This window comes from Clupea harengus, chromosome 9, assembly GCF_900700415.2.
Source record: "Clupea harengus chromosome 9, Ch_v2.0.2, whole genome shotgun sequence".
Lineage (NCBI taxonomy): Eukaryota > Metazoa > Chordata > Actinopteri > Clupeiformes > Clupeidae > Clupea > Clupea harengus.
The window spans coordinates 16,886,230-16,905,540 of record NC_045160.1 but is presented as its reverse complement, the minus strand read 5'-3'; the positions used below and the strand labels follow the sequence as shown (position 1 = coordinate 16,905,540).

Genomic DNA, 19,311 nt, shown 5'->3' with positions numbered 1-19,311 from the left:
TTTATCTGTATCTATATGTTTTACAAAGTTCAGCATGATTTCTGTTATGGTTCTCTGTAGACTTGTATACAGAAGTCTTTTTCTGTTTGTATACTTTCGGTCATTTTTGACAAATCTTTTCTTATACCTTATCCTTAGGCATGCAGTATGTTTTATGTTTTTCTCTAATTTAAAACTATACAGGGCAAAAGATGAGATGTCTTTACCAATGTCGCTCTGCAGTCTGCATGTGCAAGAATGTATTATTACTGAATATTTAATTTTTTTGTCCTTTACATGGTAAGAAATGTACCTTAAGCTTGTAATTGTCCTTCCTTTCCCTTTTCTTTCTTTAGTTTGTCTAATAAATGATTCTCTCTGTTTCACATTGTATGCGTTGTTCACAGGCTAAACCCCTTTAATTCCCTCCTACACATATGGCCCCAATTCCAATGACTGGCAGCCAGCAGAGCTACTAGCAACAAGTCCGTCCTGCATGAACTAAAGCAAATTTAATAATTTGGCAGAATTTGCTAATTTAATAGTATGGGCAAGATCCTAAAGGCAAACATGGGTGGGTCACTGCAGTACCACACACCACACAATAGTTTCAATTCATGCGTGAAGGATTTTGCTCATTGCTTTGCTTGTTGCCCGTCAATTAAATTAACTTTAAACTGTTGACAAGAAGTATTGAAGGCACTTCAGACTATTTTACAAATTTATTTACAATTTTGTGAAATCTTGGCAGTTCACACATACTCATGCTGCAACATGAAAGTGTCCATAATACAGAGGTTAAATTAGACTTACTGTGATCTGGGAGTCCTGTTGCAATACCTGGACCAAAACGTTCTCTAAGGAGTTGCAGAAAGCATACAAGACAAGGTATGCTGGGGGGCCTTGGAGCCCTTGAAATGCCAGATTGCGCATCAGAGCAATGCTGGGTTTTTTAAACTTATCTCTGATGAATATGCATGAGGGATAATGGATACCAAACATTTTCCAAGGGTGAATTTCTTTGCTTGTGGGAGGAGCACCTGTCCATTGTGCTCTGTGTTGTCATCAACTGAGACAAACCCCAAACCACTGAAAGCGAATATCACTGCAGTTATAAGAGCAACAGAGTTTTCCCCTGAAACAGAGCTGGTAAAATGATTTTATTTGGTTATATATCATAAATGTGCTATGCCTGTCATTGGATATGCATATTTATTGTACGGCTCTTCAGAATTCTGCAGAATGTTCCATTGATATGAGTGGGCCACTCCGCAAACTCTGCAAGCTTAGCAAAAGGAGCAACTGGTTCCTCCGACCTGTACAGCTCAGCAACAACGACACTCAACATCAGAGCTACAATCCTTTCAACCAGGCTCACCCACAAACTCTTCAGCCTGGCTCAACAAACATCAGACAGTAACCCCTTTCCCCCAAGGACTAATAAGTTCGATATAATAACTGGGCGTACATCTAGCTAACCTAGCATAGACATTTACATGGCTAAGCAATGGACTGTTTAACTTTTGCTATTGCAGTGTTCATTTGCTGATTTGATTTGTTCACTGAACTTGACTGTTGGGATTTATTTTCATACTTAGGTTATTAAGTAGCTGGCTTCGCTAATGTTAATGTTAGTTACACTCCCCAGAGACATAGGATCTTGCATGCCTTACCAACAATTTTCCTCTCTTAACTTGGCACCATAATCACACAGACTACCTATACTTTGGCCTTCAACATAGCCACACATACAGAGAAACCTCAAATTTCGCGCTTCATATCGGCTAGTTTCTTTGTCTGATCTCACATGACCGTACACACACATGCACGCGGAACTAGGGAGAATGAACAAAGAAACACACACACATTCTTTCTGGCGCGTACCTGACAGCACATAATCGAGCATGCACGCTTGAACACACACACTCTCTCTCTCTGACTCCCCCCCCCCACACGCACACACACACACACACACACACACACACACACACACACACACACACACCACCGTTGTGCTGAATAGTTGATGTCTATCCAATTGGGTGAGATCACCAACATTTTATTGGTGCTGTGGTCAGGATATTACCAACATTATCTTTGTGGCCCTCGTGAGGAGAGTATTAATATACCGCAAAAATGGAACGCACAATTGCACAATTGCACCCACAAGATAAGGTACCTACATTATTCTGGTCCATTGCCTTCTATTCACTTGCCAGGATCAAAAAACTTTAAATGAGATAAAACATTTTGACAAGAATTACAATTGCTCTGACATGTCCCCTTATAGTGACTTAAACAAACAATGTTAAATTCAATCAACATCCATAAAGAATTAAACTAAGAGAAAAATAAAATACAAATATTCCTTTAGTAAATATTCCTTAATGGTAAAACCTGCTCCATCATATCTTTCATTGTGATAGTAGAAGCAAAAGACCAATAGAGGTAGAAGAAGACTTTCAAAAAGCAAGAAAGTAAATAATTTGATCCTTTTAAGCAGCCATTTTAAACATTGACACTGAGCTGTCACTTAACATTGCAGTTAACAAGATGCACGATGTCAACACACCTGACCTAATCTCTCTCCATCCACCCACCCAATCTGCCCCCCACCGTCTGACATTTTAAGATAGTTTACCCACTGAGGCTACAGGCAATGTTCCTAGGTTTTGTTCTGTGGCCATTTGGAAATGTGGGGACATATAAGAGATAAGGCTTAAGAGGGTCTGATGTTCCTTCTTCTTTCAGCACAGACAAAAGGAATAACTGACGCCTCCTGGGCTCGCATTGAGGAGCACTAATAGCCCAGTTTCTGATGTCGTTCAGGGGGGGGAAGCGGCTTCAGGTAGAAAGAAAAAGAAACCACACAAGACAAAAGCTGGCAAGTCAGTACAGGAGATTGGTCAGGTCAGATTCTTCGGCCTCCTGGAAGGGAGACTGGAATCTAGCCAGGTGTATCAGCAGGATGTTGAGGCTGTGCGTGGCAAAGGTAAGGAACATGAGTCTGACAGAGTGGTTGGATGGCTCTGTGATAAATAGCCGAATAAAATCAAGTCGTCACTGACTGAAACTGTAACTAAGTTAAAGCAGGATCATTTTGTTGTGTCTACTCACTTTGCCAACATCACCTAGTAATGAGAATAAAAAGTTTGTAAGCAGTAGAAGAATCATGAAAAGGAGCTATCTATCCAGAATACTTTTTACATTCTTGAATTTATACACATAGGCCCTAATTTCATTGATGGGGCAATGAGCAAAGCAACAAACAAAGTTCAAAGTTATCGTGTGGCGTGTGGGTGCTTTGGGCTAACCAACCCAATTTTGGGCTCAGTATCTTTCTCATGGTATTTAGCAGAATGTTTTTGCCAAGTTATTAAAAGTAGTTAATGCACGACAGTTGCCCGTCAATGAAATTAGGGCCCTGTGTGTCTATTGCTTCACCACCAAATTAACAATGTGATGAGCAAGACAGTCACTCACTTGAGTTGAGATGTCCAAGATGGAGGGGACATTCCATAATTCACCTCTGCCTGCTATTACCTCCAACATTCAGATCAGATATCCTGCCATGACCTACACATGGTGAGGATCTCTGGTGTTGCCATGGCAGATCAGGGGAAAGGCCTGGCTGCTGCTTTGCCAAAGGGTACACCTTGTCACAGATACTACCAAAGGGGCTGCTCTTACTAGCCTTGGCTGCCTCTTCAGAGTAGCTGGTTGTTGAAGTGGTGCTACATTGTCATGTACGATATTAATGAGTTAATGAGTGTGTTATTAACTTTCTGCATTGAGACAAGTGGCTCCTTTATGTGAATATCCTGGTGACTAGATCAGAGAAAAACGTAATGTCCACTGTCATCATAGCATTTAAAAAAAAATAATCCCATTAACCAAAGTGCAAAAACAAAATAATAATACAGTACAAATTATGTATTACTCCTATTTACGGTTTATTGTGTACAACTTACATCTTTACTGTGATAGAGACAACATATAATAATCTACATGTTTCCTTTTAGTTCAGGGAATTCATTTAAAATTCAGTAGTTTAGATGCAAAACAGCGCTAAATCTTGGTACCATGTCATGTGACCTTGTTGTTACTGATCGTAGGTAGACTGGATGCTGGTATCAGAAGTGTATGTAGGAAAGCTGCGCGTCTCCCTCGATTTCAAGTAGATCAATTTGTGTGAAGGGCTGAACACGATGGAAGAAGTTACACATATGCTGCCCATTGACAAACACCTTAAATCTCTGGTTTCCACAGCGTATGGAGATCTATGGGGAAACACAGTGAAACCATTGAGACAGATATTCAAAGTGCAAAAATACTTAGTGCATCTTGTATTGTCCGTAAACAAGGGGTAATAATGCTGCAACCTTTGAAACATTCAACAAAGGTATAACCGTCACTCATCACTCACATCAAAGTATTGGCCCTCCTGGAAGGGGTTGAAACTGAGCTCTCGCTCCTCTTGGCCCCAGTCGCCTCCAATTTGACTGTTCCGAACAACTATCCCCTCTTGAAGTCGGACGTTCAGGTGAAATGCGACGTCCCGTGAACATGCAACCATAAAATTGATGGCTAACCTGCCATATGAAATAGGACATTGAATCAGTACAAACCCAGAGAGCACTTAATTCATTAAAAATTTAAAATAATTATAATCAGACAAATGAAAAGGCCTACAGTGACTGTGTTCACATGTGAGGTTTTTCTGATTGAAATATTCCATTAGCTAATTGTGTTAAATGATCCGATCAAGTGTCCATGAATAAAGCTGTAAACAATGGAGTTTCTTAACAGACTCAAAATAATGCCATGTATAAGTGTCATGCTTCCGCAACACAACACACATACAGTACAGTAGATTGTAAAAAGCACAGGGGTTAAATAACTAAGGGCCACTAAAACCCATCATGCCAGCTGACTATTTCAAAACCTGCAAAAAAAACACGTATTCTCCTTTTTCAAAATCATTGTGACACAGACACATTGCATTGATTTTACATATCCCCCAAAAAATTGCTAATATTCTCGCAACATGGCAACAGTCTGAAAAAGGCCAACTGACCGGTTGGCTCCATAGGGTAGCATGCCCTTAATGATGATGGTCCTTTTTGGGGACATTCCTCCAGGGACCATGCCAGAGTAGGGCATAGGCTGAAAAGGTGTGCAATGCAATGATTAAGGAGTTTGCCAAAGCAGTTAGTCTTGTGCATTTAGAAAAAAAACCTCATTTTACTGGTATGCTTTGTTACTCACAGGGTTGTAGATGGGTTGCAAACCCATAATCTAGGAGGGGGAAAAAACGTGAAATTAGTTCCTAAGGCCATTTCATATCATAATGAACGTTAGCAGTACTCATCTCATTTACACACACAACAATGCTTACCGGCAGATTTCCTCCCGGGTATCCACCTCCCTGCTGAAGAGATCGGAATATAATTATGGGAGAATCTAGCAGCACAAGCCAGGTGTAGAAATATCATCAGGTAATGCTGATTTGTCATTTTGCCAAATGATGCAGTGACCATTGCAATATGCAGACACATTACAGTATATAATATATACTACAAAAAGTGGTTACACTGGACTTACTCCCATGCCTCCACCTGGATAGCATCCCTGGCATTGTTTGAAGAGAGCACAGTGTTAGCATCAACACAGCATTGCTTTCTGATATATTCAACATATATACGCATATATACTTACCCCCCCTCCGGCTCCAGGATATCCACCCTAGTGTAGGAAGTTGAGTATTATTTACTGCCATGTGCAATACAGTGTATGTAGTTGGGAAAAAGGTATCATCTTATCATAATCAGTTTTGTTCATCTTCATTTGTGTACAGAAACTGCACTTAAAAAGGAACAAGTCAAACACAAAGGGCCTCATTTACTAACAGGATTGCGCCCATTTCAGGTGTAAAATAGCGGGTAAAGACATAAAACCCTATTTCCAAAGGAGGCGCACCTGAGTAAAAGCGCAGATTACCGCTGCTAGGAGGTGGGTGTGGGAAAGTGGGTGTTCGTCGCAAAGAGATGGGAGGAGATGCGTAAAGTGCGCCTAATTATGTATTAGTAACGAAACAAGAGGTGTTTTAGCATGACATATCAGCTGCTAAATGAAAACTATGTGCCTGCGAGAAATTTGAAAAATGTTTATATTTGATATATAATTTAATATAGGCATACAAACAAATAGAATTACAAACTGTCCCACCAGCTAGCTGTTCGGGAAAAGTTCGGCAACGTCTTACCCAGAATCGCCGTTCATTGTATGGTTTAAACGGTATTTCATAGTTCAAGCACACCGAGTACAGTGCACACCATATGCGTAGGAGTAACGCGTATCTATTCAGGAAAAGTACTTGTACTCGAAGTACACTAACTAAACTACCGGTAAGTAAATTGTAGAGACAGAGCAGCATATTCATTTCACCTTCCATGTTTATTTTGACGTCATAGCCTCTCAAGCGCAAGCTACCCCCAGTGCCATGGCAACCTACAACTACAGTTTTCAAATGTATCTGCCTAGAGCAGCGTTTTTGAAAAGCATGGTTTGCAGTGTTGGAATACGCCGTTTTAAAGTAAGGGGTGTCGTGTATTCCTACCAGACTATTTAACGGGATGCTATGGAGCAGTTAACCTGGATATTAACTACCCTAGCTATCTCTAGCTTAGAGACCCATCTTAACAGTTTGCAGTTGCCTGTGTGTGATTAACTCATGTTAATATGTGTGAATATGAACTTTCTTGTGAACATAAACCCGTTAATATGAAGCTGCACAGGCACCCTGAGGGGTAACCATAGCAACCCAGAAACTCAATGTTCGCTGAAAAGTTTAATTTCCCCAAATCAGCTCACCAATAAAAGACAGTCTTGAATTCAAAGTGATCACAACTTTTAATGTGGTCGGAAGGGCTAAACGGAGAAATATTTATGAGTTTCTATATTTACCTGGGTTAGTTTGCTGTAACCTCGTGAACCAAAAGCTTCTAATTTTAGCTCATCATCCACAGTGGAACACGCAGGCTCTTTCTTCCCTATTTTCGCGGAGCGCTAAATAACACTAATGGGCGGTGTTAGGCGCAGATGACGCGACGAGGGTTCTTGTCTGATAAATAGGATGCAAAATACCGTGCGCTATTTGCGGTTTGGCAAAGGCGCAGATTAAGTTGCGGTCGCAATGTTAGTAAATGAGGCCCAAAGTGTGTGCGAACTTACGCCCATGCCACTGTCTCCCCCTGGATATCCTCCCTGAAATGATTTCCAGAGCATATTCATGTTATACCTGTGCACTGTAGATCCTTTGTGCAGCAGTACATTCGTTTTAAGCAATTATCAATTGATCAGTTATCAGTTTTGCGGCCAACTATCATGCTGTCAGTACACTTACACCTGTCCTACCTGCTTCTAGGTGTGTGTCCTTATTTAGGTCTGCACTTGTATTTACCCAATTTATCCATTAGATAGATATTTATAATCTCTCTACAAAACTCTCAGATAACAAAGGTAGAACACTTCATTGTAACCTGCTCACTCGCCTGCATGTCTGAGCTACAACTTGCGCTGTGCCTTTCCGAAGTCATTAACAGCTGCCTATGCCAATGCGAGACTCCTGAATGACACGTCAATGGAGTTATAAAGTTATGTGTCACGATGGCTTATTGATCATGTTATGTCAGTAGGCACGATGTCACTCGCTGCCAGTTACAGATAAATCCAAGTGTGAAGATGGCGGTGCAAGGATGAGTAAAAGTTTATGTTTGAATGCAAGTATATGGAAATCTATATGAAAGCAGGATCATTTGACGTGAGCATACGGACATCTGTGTGAAGGTGTGGCAAAATCAAGTGTGCACACAGATTTTTGGAATGAAGGTAGAGAGCTCAATGCTCTCTCAATTCAAAATGGCGCTCTTGACTTCCAGGAGTAATCTAGTGCCATACAGTTTCTGTTCTTTTTTTTTTTCTTGATCATATTAATATTCAACATTGCCACTGTACTACTTTGCCATTCAGGCTACAAAGCAGAGCACTGTACTGAACTGAAATACCTCGTACATGTGGAGTATGTAAAGCATTGTGTGTCAACTGCTTGACTAGTACTATAGAAATAAAAGTTATTATTATTATTATTATTATTATTATAGTTGTTGGTATGTGTATTGACCCAAGCTATAACACACAATGGAAGTAGGGGACGCATATATACTTACACCCCCTCCTGCTCCAGGATATCCACCCTAGTGTAAGAAGTTGAGTATTATTTACTGCCATGTGCAATACAGTGTATGTAGTTGGGGAAAAGGTATCATCATCTTATCATAATCAGTTTTGTTCATCTTCATTTGTGTACAGAAACTGCACTTAAAAAGGAACAAGACAAACACAAAGTGTGTGTGAACTTACGCCCATGCCGCTGTCTCCCCCTGGATATCCTCCCTGAAATGATTTCCAGAGCATATTCATGTTATACCTGTGCACTGTAGATCCTTTGTGCGGCAGTACATTAGTTTTAATCAATTATCAATTGATCAGTTATCAGTTTTGCGGCCAACTATCATGCTGTCAGTACACTTACACCTGTCCTACCTGCTTCTAGGTGTGTGTCCTTAGTTAGGTCTGCACTTGTATTTACCCAATTTATCCATTATATAGATATTTATAATCTCTCTACAAAACTCTCAGATAACAAAGGTAGAACACTTCATTGTAACCTGCTCACTCGCCTGCATGTCTGAGCTACAACTTGCGCTATGCCTTTCCGAAGTCATTAACAGCTGCCTATGCCAATGCGAGACTCCTGAATGACACGTCAATGGAGTTATAAAGTTATGTGTCACGATGGCTTATTGATCATGTTATGTCAGTAGGCACGATGTCACTCGCTGCCAGTTACAGATAAATCCAAGTGTGAAGATGGCGGTGCAAGGATGAGTAAAAGTTTATGTTTGAATGCAAGCATATGGAAATCTATATGAAAGCAGGATCCTTTGACGTGAGCATACGGACATCTGTGTGAAGGTGTGGCAAAATCAAGTGTGCATACAGATTATTTGCATGAAGGCAGAGAGCTCAATGCTCTCTCAATTCAAAATGGCGCTCTTGACTTCCAGGAGTAATCTAGTGCAATACAGTTTCTGTTCTTTTTATTAATATTCAACATTGCCATTGTACTACTTTGCCATTCAGGCTACAAAGCAGAGCACTGTACTGAACTGAAATCCCTCACACATGTGGAGTATGTAAAGCATTGTGTGTCAACTGCTTGACTAGTACTATAGAAATAAAAGTTAATATTATTATTATTATTATAGTTGTTGGTATGTATATTGACCCAAGCTATAACACACAATGGAAGTAGGGGATGCATATATACTTACCCCCATTCCACCTCCAGGATATCCACCCTAGTGTAAGAAGTTGAGTATTATTTACTGCCATGTGCAATACAGTGTATGTAGTTGGGGAAAAGGTATCATCTTATCATAATCAGTTTTGTTCATCTTCATTTGTGTACAGAAACTGCACTTAAAAAGGAACAAGACAAACACAAAGTGTGTGTGAACTTACGCCCATGCCACTGTTTCCCCCTGGATATCCTCCCTGAAATGATTTCCAGAGCATATTCATGTTATACCTGTGCACTGTAGATCCTTTGTGCGGCAGTACATTAGTTTTAATCAATTATCAATTGATCAGTTATCAGTTATCAATTATCAATTTCAAGACATAAGATCGGAAGACTATTACTTATAGATTAATGTACTTACCCCCATGCCTCCCATTCCACCTTGCATACCCTAAAGTAGGAGCGAGTCATACAGTTTTTAAGTCTTCAAATGTGTAACATAGCAAGACCCAACATGATTTAAAGAAGACAATCTCTGGAAGAACTGAATGTGAAAGTCATGCAATAAGCAAATTAATCTTATTGATGTAATGGATTGATGCAATGAACATCAAAAGAAAGAGTCATTTGCTCACAGTCATATGCACAGTATACTTACACCCATGCCTCCCTGTGCCTTCCTGTGGGATGTTCTGTGTAATATGTCATTTCAGTGCGTTTCCAATTAAACAAACATTGCATCCAAAATTCAGCCTCCTTTTCACTGTTAAACCGTTTGCATAACTTGCTTGCATAACTTACACATAAGCCTAGCCACTATCATCATTCTTTTAACAGAATGAATTGTGGGGAATGTCAGTGATCATTACTCACCCCTATAATGTTGATGGACTGAACTGTCACATCACCAGCAATGTGGAGAGCAGACACTCTGTCCAGAGGCATGCGGTGCGGGTACATGTAGAACTCACTCCCGTTCACATTTACCTGTGAGAGAAACAAGAGGCCTCTACATACATCACCTGTGTTAAATAATAATAATAATAATAATAATAATAATAATAATAATAATAATTCATTTTATTTGTAACGCACTCTTCATTCAGAAGAATCTCAGAGTGTTAAAGCAGCAGTGGAACCGAAACTGAAACTAGAGAGCTAACTGTCTAAAAGCCAATCGACTTACCTGGCAAATACCAACAACACAGTCAGTGCTGATAAAGGCTAGCTAGCTTGCTAATAGATGTGTTTTAGTGAGACATTTGTTCATGCTGTGCTGTAAGATCTGCTCTTACTGCATAGTAAATAGCCTGGTCCGTGGGAACAACTGGTGTGTTTAACTGTTCTTCACATGAGCATGTAAACGAAATTAATTTGATTTTGTATAAATTAGTTATCTACAAAAATATACCTCATAATGTACTTTTAAGCTACCTTTTAACACAAGATTACAAGACTGTTTCACTAAAAGTTACGACAAAATAACTGATCAATGAAAAGTAAGCCTGGCAACAGATATGTTTAATTCACGTTTCATTCAAACCCGTGGGTCTATGCAAAAGAAAGATGTTAACATTGCCCCTCCCACTTCAACTTTTTGATACCACAGCAGGGGTGTAAATGTTACATGCCTGTATTACTGCCCTCATAAAATATAGATATGTCGATAGCCTAAGATGATAATACTTCATTTGACAAAAACAATATGTTTATTTACCAGTGAATTTAGAGAAAAAATTAAAAATATGACAATAATACAAATTAATGAAATAATTATAATAAAATAAAATAAATACATATAAAATACAATTAAAAAGTAAAATCAGACAAAGAAATTCAGGAGGTTTCATAAATGTAGCCCATTGCCTGTAAATATGGCAGGGCGTGGTTAGCATATCATCAGTTGACTACTGTCATTACTTTTCAGTTCATGGAAACAATAATAATTATGTAGTTAAGTACAATTGTGTTTGTGCTTCTCATGCCTACTATAGATTATAATTCTATTATATTGTTGTTTATCTCTATACTGTATTAGTAATCCATCCATCGTGTCATTTGTTTAATAGCAGTTACCTTGGTCATTTGAATTTACCTGTGATTAAAATGTACAGATCAATAAAGGATTAAATGAAAAGTGCAGTACTACAGTATATAATGGCACAACAAGCCATCCCTCAGAAAACTATAAACGATTTTGATTAGAATGTGTTCACTTGTTAAGTGCCTTACCTGGTAGCCTTCAGAGGTGACTGCAATGACCATTTCAAAGGCTTCTCCTTTAGAGAAGGGCATCTGATGGATCTTCTCCTGTTCTTCCCACTCCCCATTCTGGAATGTGTTGAAGACCACCTTATCCCAGCCATCAAATCGGGGGTTGAAGTGAAATGCTATGTCACATCCCTCAAACTCACCACACTGCAAGTCGACTTCAAATCTTGGAATAAGAATGAAAATTGTTGTGAATATGTTGTTAATACTGCTGCTGCTGCTCCACCTCCGATTACTACTACTACTACTACTAGTACTACTACTACTACTACTATAACTACTACTACTACTACTACTAATATTACTACTACTACTACTGCTACTACTACTATTTTAGTATTTTCCTATTTTAAGAAGCAGCACTTGGAAGCCTATATTTGTGCATCAAACCTTATTGAAGGCCATAGCCGTCAGACCAGTCTAATGGAACATCTAGCTCATCATATTCTCATGTTTCCATTGGACACCCAAGTAGCCTACTCAGCGGTTGTCTTCATGTTACTTTTTATTGTGTAATTGGGGGGACTATTAATGGTGCTGAGCCCTGCCTAACGGATTCACTCAAGAATAGCCTTGAGAATGAAAATAAAACAGCTTACCAATGTGTATTTTACTTGTATGTTCAGTCTGAGCAAAGTAAAGTCCCCGCGCATGCTCTTCAGCCACATGATTAATCAGCAACAGATTCATTTCTCTCCTCAGCAAACCTCTACGTCCCAGTCCCAAATGGGTGAACTGCCCATAATAATTTGCACATTACTTCTAACATACACCTATGAGCTCATCATGTAGGTCCTGTGTTCACCTTTCACACACTATGTGTTCCTTCAATTATATTTACTTCATAAATTCAGTTTTTGCCACGTTATCACTTTACAAACCATTTTAATCTCTCATACAAAATATTTGTACCTATCTTGTAAACCTTTCATGTTCATGTTTTCCACCCCCCCTTCGTACATGGATAGACATGTATTTACCTCTCACATTCACCTTTACCACCCGCACACACCTTTTCCCCTCTTATGATCAAAATTCATACCGTACACAGATCATTTACAGGTATCACAACGTATCCCTAGATATATTAGTAATAGGTCTGGGTGCTGTAACATTGCAACCAGATATATCCAGTACATGGAATAGTAAGAGGTTACCTTGTGATATGATGAGGAATGGCTCCCTGGATGTACAGAGACATTCCTGCCCTCAGACCTCCATAAATAGGCCCCGTGTAAGGGACGCTCTACAAAGTGCACAACAATGCAAAATAAGTTCGAAAAAATGTTATACTCCAATGCCCCAACATCTGAGAGAAATGACCGTGACACTGCAACACAATGTATTTTTCATCGAAAAAGATGAGAGATGGGAGGATGAACTCACGGGGCCATAGATGGGCTGGTAACCTGGAGGAGCTGTAAACATGGTGGCACGCTGAGAATCCAGAGGCAGCGCGAATGAGAAGAGAGCACGGTGTCGAGGAATCTTTCATTTATATGCGCACAATGAAGGGTGGGGAATTATGCCCTCTCCAGTGCAAGGCACAGGAAACTTCCATTATTTGCTGAGTGTTATCAGCAGGCCGGGTTTGAATGGCACGGTACAGGAGTGGCTCATCAACAAAGAGGCGAATGTGGGGTGGGGCTTTAATGTATAGCAGGGTCTGCTTTGGTTTGCCTGATTGCTCAAGGAATGTTCAGATGTGATATAGCTGTAGGTATAAAAACAGTGCGTAACAACATTTTCCCAAACCAAAATTAAACGCTGTATGAGACTCGCTTAATTGACAGCGTTTAAATGGACACAGAACAGCTGGCATTGGTGAACTGAAGTCTTGGAGGCAGGGTGTGTGTTTAATTAAGTAGAGTGATAACACCGAAGCAAGGGGCTGCATACCAAAAAGGAATTCTGTAGTACTCCTTCAGTACACATGATTTCTTATCACTGGTTCACTTGCTTAAGGGTTAATTATTGTCATGTATACACATATTCTGACACAAATGTACAAGTTACAACATTGTATATGAACCTCACAAACTATTTATTTTTAAACTGTTACAAATCTATAAAACATTTTTTTAAACTGGCATATATTTTGTGGGTCAATTTCCACTCGCCTGTCACATAACCCAAACTGGAAGGCACAATGTCTGGTTTTAGTTACCATTTACAGGGGCAGACCTCTATTCAAAACAGTACATTCTTTGACTTAACAAGTTTCCCATGATTTACAGTTGCTTTCAGGCAGGTATCTTAAGAAGTGAGAGCGAGTTGACAGATCAAGCCCAAAAAATCTTTGCTGTATGCCTTTAAATTTGACACGAGAAAGCCATTAAACCAAGGGCTCATGGATTAAGTGTGTTAAAGTTCACCTGTGCATAGCCTCGGTGGTTAAAGGGAATGCTTTGCAGTCAGACAGTTTCTCCTTCTGATAGTGACTTGTGATCTATGTCAGAAAAGGTTGGTCTTGTGTTCTTTGAAGTGGATACAAGGTGGGTCTATGGTGACTTGTTTTCAGGTGGCCTGTAATGTCTAGTTACGCCCTGGATACTCAACTGAGTAAACAACGGATGCACAATTATTCCATTTCTTAAGAAAGAGCTTCCATTCCATTAGTCATCTTAAGCAATCAATTACCCTTGATTTATCTCACTATAAATGTAGGATTACATTCATAGCAGTTGTATGATTTTCATATCACTATCATATATGATTGTAAAACACAAAGGGTTGCAACAGGAAGTTCCAATCAACTGTGTCATAACATAAACAAAAAAAAAACATATACTAAACAGGAGACAGTAATGCTGTTAAAATATTTAAATCCGTTTTATTTATTTCTTTTTTGAGACACAGGTTTCAGTCAGATGGCACACAGTTAGAAATCTCTTATTTCTCTACTTGTCAGCCATGGCATTCCTCTCTCTGGGCCAACATGTCATCATTCCTGGCATACATTACCTCACACATTGCCATGATCACAACCCACATCGTGTCAAAGGTCAAAATAAAGATGTGTGTATGTGAGAGAGTGTGCACACATAATTCTGGTGGTCATTAACATTTGAAATGACAACCCGTTGTTTGTCCTTCAATATTAATCATTCAATAAATAAAAATAAGAGAGCACTTTGCTGAAAATAACTATGATAAAAATCCTTTGTCAGCAGAAAACACAATGGCTTTATACTTTAAAGCTTCAAAGAAACAAGGTAGATAACTGTACTCATAAAAGATGAATTATCTTCAGAAGACATCCATGAAGCCAAGCACATATTCTGTTTCGTTGCATGGCACTGGCCACAATGAAGTGAATGGATGAATGGTAAAGATGTGTCTGTGCATCTCTGCAATGTGAATTTGTAAATCATCAGTGAAGACACAAGGACTGATTTCACATTAGCAACTCTGAACAGCTCTTTTGTGCTATTGTTGATGATACTATTATTGTTATTATTGTTATAGACACTTGGATAGTTGTGGTGAGAATCACACCGCAAAGTAAGACATTAGAGTGCAAACTGGTTTCTCACATAAGGTTTTACCCATTTAAACAGGTATTACTTACATCATTATGTATTCCAAACTTATAATCAGCTCGACGGATCTTAAAGGGAGCGTCCTGTTAGGAAACTAGCTTTCCAGGAGGAGACACAATAATGGGCCTGCCACTGGCTGTACATGTTCTCTTTCGGAGAAATAGTTAAGTGCCAGGCAGGTGATGCAGCTTCAATCATGTCTGCTTTTTGTAATACAAATACTTTATATTTGTGACCATACAGTAGGAGGTGGCAATATCACAAACAACAAAAATAATCAAATACAACTTTAAAACTAGCATTAGTTACACTTGGATTAAAAACTACAGACTGTAGTACTAGGTCTAATAAAAAGAGCAAAGCTATAATTACCGTTGTAGCACTAGTCATACTGATAATGAAGCACTTCCGTGTCAGTTCATAGTGTGCTTTATAAGAAACAACTATTAGGCACTGAGATGGGTTACAATCAGCAGCAATTTATGTTGGGAGCAATGATAAAATGTTAAAGTTTGATTGAAGATCAGTTTGGTTTACCGTCCGTCTGAGTGGTCGTTAACAATGCAAGGTGTTTGAATGCTTCCGTAAAAAAAAAAACATGTCTTGTCCGTATCTTTTGAAGCTGTTTTGTCTAAGGTCTCATTGACACACTTAAACTTCATATAAAAAGCTAGGTGTTTCAAGTTTGCGTCTATGTATGTATTCCTTTCCCCTCTTTGGTCTACTCCTCTGTCTCCTCGTCCAAAACACATATGCTTCTAAAATCCCCATTAGCCTAGTTGATCCTCATACTGTTTTCTGAAACAGTCTCCGGCTGGGAAGAAGTCCCAGGCTCTTTCCTGGTACATCTTCCACACATAGGACTCCTGAAGGGAGAAACAGTGGTATGGGTATATTAGTTATATTAGTATATTAAAAGGATGGATTTCAATGGCAGGTCACAAAGTGGTTAACTATTTCAGACACGTACCTGTCCAGTGTGTTCAGTTTCATCCTTGTTGATTAAATACATCAAAAAGAACCTGAGGAGGAAAGCAAAGACATCTACTCAGCCTTCGGCAGTACAAGTACCAGTTCATGATATGTTATCTGTCCCCTTAGGTATGGGCATCTGTGACAGGAAGACTGAGAAACCAGTACACCAAACACTAAATAATAATAATATCATAATCATTTAATTACAATTAATTATCCTTAATCTTTTTGTTTGTATCTTTTCACTTTGAGCTGCTGTTCAGCAGAATTGTAGAATATGAGTCTGATGTCATCCAAATCTCCCCATATTCTCATGGCAAAATCCACAGTTAACTGTATTGGAAATCACACTTACATGTAATTGGCTAAATTGTGTTCTTCCAATGTGTGCGTCTCAAAGCCATGCGGAGTCGAGTCAAAGTAGTCACTCCCGATTCCACAGATGAAGCACTTTGTCTGAAGAAATCACATAAACCTCTCGTGAACCTAAACTGTACTTTAACTGTACTGTAACTTTAATCATTTTCTACTGTGAAAAACAAACAAACAACACTTGAATTCTTACCTCCATGTCCTCTCTGACCTGCTCCTGCTGGTCTCTCAGTTCACCAAAGGCATCAATGATCAGACCTGAACAGTGCCAGAGATGACATCAGATGAATGACTAGACATCAATTACACATTTTATGGCAGAGATTAACTTAAGCAGCATTTGACATGTTTCTCAGCCCTGCTAATACACAAGCTGATCTCTGCATATTTTCACCCTGGATGATGGCAAGCAGAATGACGATGACGAAGAAGAAGAAAGTGATGTCAAACACCACGCGGTAGAGCTCGTATTCATCACCAGCTGGGTCCTCAATCTCATCGCCAATACCACCACCAGCCCGCACACCCACATACATGTGGAACAGGTAGCACTGAGAAAAGAGCACAGGTGTCCAGTTGCAAAAACATTACAGTTGCAAAAACATTGATAAAGTTGTCTATCTGACACATTGATGCATAACTGTGAGGGTTCAAAGTTATATTTTAAAAGTATAGTAAATATAGTATAGTAAAGTAAATAGTAAATATCTAACTCTAAACTAAGATATGGTATGATGTGGATATAGTTATGCAGTGTAGGATTGTCGCAGGCATTATGGCGTGCTCACAGTCATCATGTCGTCACATTTCATGTCTGGTTCATCCTCATCTTCACTCATGTTGTAGAACTTTCGGAAGAAGTTGAATGCCACTACAGTGTACAGGTACACCACCACCGCAAGAAGGCCCACAGTCATCATCAACTGATAAATCACAGAGAGAACGGAAACATATGAGTCTCTTTTGTTATCATTAGCGTAGCTATGTCAGTTATCGCACAGTGTCAAACATCGGCCATTCTGTTAAACAATCAAAATGTTTAATAATGGATTAACAATCGATATGCTCAGTTTAATAATGAGTTAACATGACAACGCGAACGTGTGCCGATAACACACGCTGTCCGATAATTAACACCGCTACGATACCTATTATAAGTAACTGAACATGTCCAGTGACCCTGACCACTGACAAACCAGTCCACAAACATAATACATACATAATACAACCGAACACCACCGTACACCACAGTGATCCAGCAATACCTGTTTGCCGTTGTGAGTGACGGAGGACAGAATGGTACGCAGTGTTTTGACTCCCATAGCGATGTCCAACAAGTGGCAGGCATAGAAGAAGTTATTGTAGTGTCCCAGCATAGACATCACCATATACCACACCAAGTACTGGAAGGTCTGTAAACATAAACAAATGCACTTCAGTTCACCTAGAATAGCGACTGACAGAAGAGTGAACATAACTTTGTAACTTTGTTTTTCTGGCCTCACACATGCCTCCACTCACATTGTCTGTAAATACCACACCATTCTTCCAGAGCTGGTATTTGATGTCGATTGAGGTGATCCTAATACAAAGGGATACCGATATTTTGGTAAATATATATTATTAGTCAAAAATGACAATACATTATGTAAAGAAACTAAAGTTGAATACTGATACTGAGTACTAATACACATTCAAGTTATTAAAAACATGAATGGAATTCAAATGACAAATCTCTCCACAAATACCCATGTGTTACATTTTTCAATCCCTAATCAATATTGTTCTGTTTAATTAAATTAGATAGGCTGCAAAATTGTTAAAAAAAACAATGATTAACTGTGGCAGTCTGGTATAACAAACCAGAAGGGCAAAGGGTTGTTTGTGGAGAATATTAGACATTTTTCATTGTATAATTGAATTTCATTGTATAATATAATTTTTTTTATGTATTAACTCTGCTTTGTGTTCTCAAATTGCTCTAATGTGTTTTAGCAAACTTTCTTTATAACTTTACAAAGGCCTTAGCTGATAACGTTTCATTAAATTGCATGTTCATTATAAGAACATTTGTCATATATGAAGTTGTAAGTGTATGATAACACCGTGGTTATTTACCCGGAAAACATGGAGGTGACTGGTTCAGGTTTCTTCTCTTGCTGTGTGCTGACATCAAGTTCAGCAAGATCCATACCAAGAAGTTCAGCGATTCTCTCTCTGCCATAGATGTCCCCATATTTATCCAGAGCCTTGGATGAGAGAAAAACTCAAACACTCACATAGGCTACATAAACAGACACACACACAACAATTATACACATAGATCCTTGATGGATTGTCATAGTTGTTCCCCCTAAGTAATATCGGTAAAATCATCATCAGCATTCACTCAAGGTTCCTGTGAAAAGGAAAAATCCACCCCAAATAATTTATGAAACATCATATTTTCTTTTCCCCAAAGTGGTTAGACTTTACCGCAGGTGTTTTCTATATTATGAAAGTGAACAGTGACTAATAATTTTCCAGACCACAATGAATGCGGTGTCATGTCAATATTATGGGATGGCAGTGCACTGACAAGAACACCTCTTAAAGAGATATCTTTCTATGACCCATTGATCGTGGTTTATCATCCTTTTCTTTTACTGTGTCGTAAACTGCCTCGTTTAATTTCACATTAAACATAAATTACAAAATATGGGTACGTACCTTTCTCTTAACAAACTTGTCCCAGTAATTGTTGGGGAATGACCTGTGCAAATAGCATACAATTAAAGTAAAAAAGTCCTGAAATGATGGTGAAACTGT

General features: G+C 39.0%; 2 protein-coding genes across 15 annotated transcripts in view; both read right to left on the bottom strand.

Moving 5' to 3' along the window:
* Positions 1 to 3,502: 3,502 nt before the first annotated feature.
* LOC105897134 (galectin-4) lies at positions 3,503 to 13,042 on the bottom strand. Its single transcript, XM_031573691.2, has 10 exons — positions 13,001 to 13,042; positions 12,772 to 12,860; positions 11,576 to 11,780; positions 10,217 to 10,330; positions 9,386 to 9,401; positions 5,378 to 5,403; positions 5,248 to 5,277; positions 5,057 to 5,145; positions 4,406 to 4,571; positions 3,503 to 4,259 (listed from the first exon to the last, which is right to left on the bottom strand). Exons 1-10 carry the CDS (start codon positions 13,040 to 13,042, stop codon positions 4,113 to 4,115), a joined length of 924 nt encoding a protein of 307 aa, XP_031429551.1. The 3' UTR covers positions 3,503 to 4,112.
* A 1,380-nt stretch (positions 13,043 to 14,422) lies between these two features.
* The window catches only part of ryr1b (ryanodine receptor 1b (skeletal)), a 71,931-nt gene continuing 67,042 nt past the window's right edge, over positions 14,423 to 19,311 (bottom strand). For all 14 annotated transcript variants that reach the window (XM_031573673.1, XM_031573674.1, XM_031573679.2 and 11 more), the window contains 10 exons: positions 19,213 to 19,255; positions 18,622 to 18,752; positions 18,025 to 18,085; positions 17,769 to 17,915; positions 17,292 to 17,426; positions 16,898 to 17,054; positions 16,697 to 16,761; positions 16,487 to 16,587; positions 16,127 to 16,178; positions 14,423 to 16,022 (listed from right to left, as the gene is read on the bottom strand). In XM_031573673.1, coding sequence (XP_031429533.1) covers positions 15,927 to 16,022; positions 16,127 to 16,178; positions 16,487 to 16,587; positions 16,697 to 16,761; positions 16,898 to 17,054; positions 17,292 to 17,426; positions 17,769 to 17,915; positions 18,025 to 18,085; positions 18,622 to 18,752; positions 19,213 to 19,255 — 988 coding nt within the window. In that variant the 3' untranslated portion in view covers positions 14,423 to 15,926. The remainder of the gene's footprint in view (positions 16,023 to 16,126; positions 16,179 to 16,486; positions 16,588 to 16,696; positions 16,762 to 16,897; positions 17,055 to 17,291; positions 17,427 to 17,768; positions 17,916 to 18,024; positions 18,086 to 18,621; positions 18,753 to 19,212; positions 19,256 to 19,311) is intronic.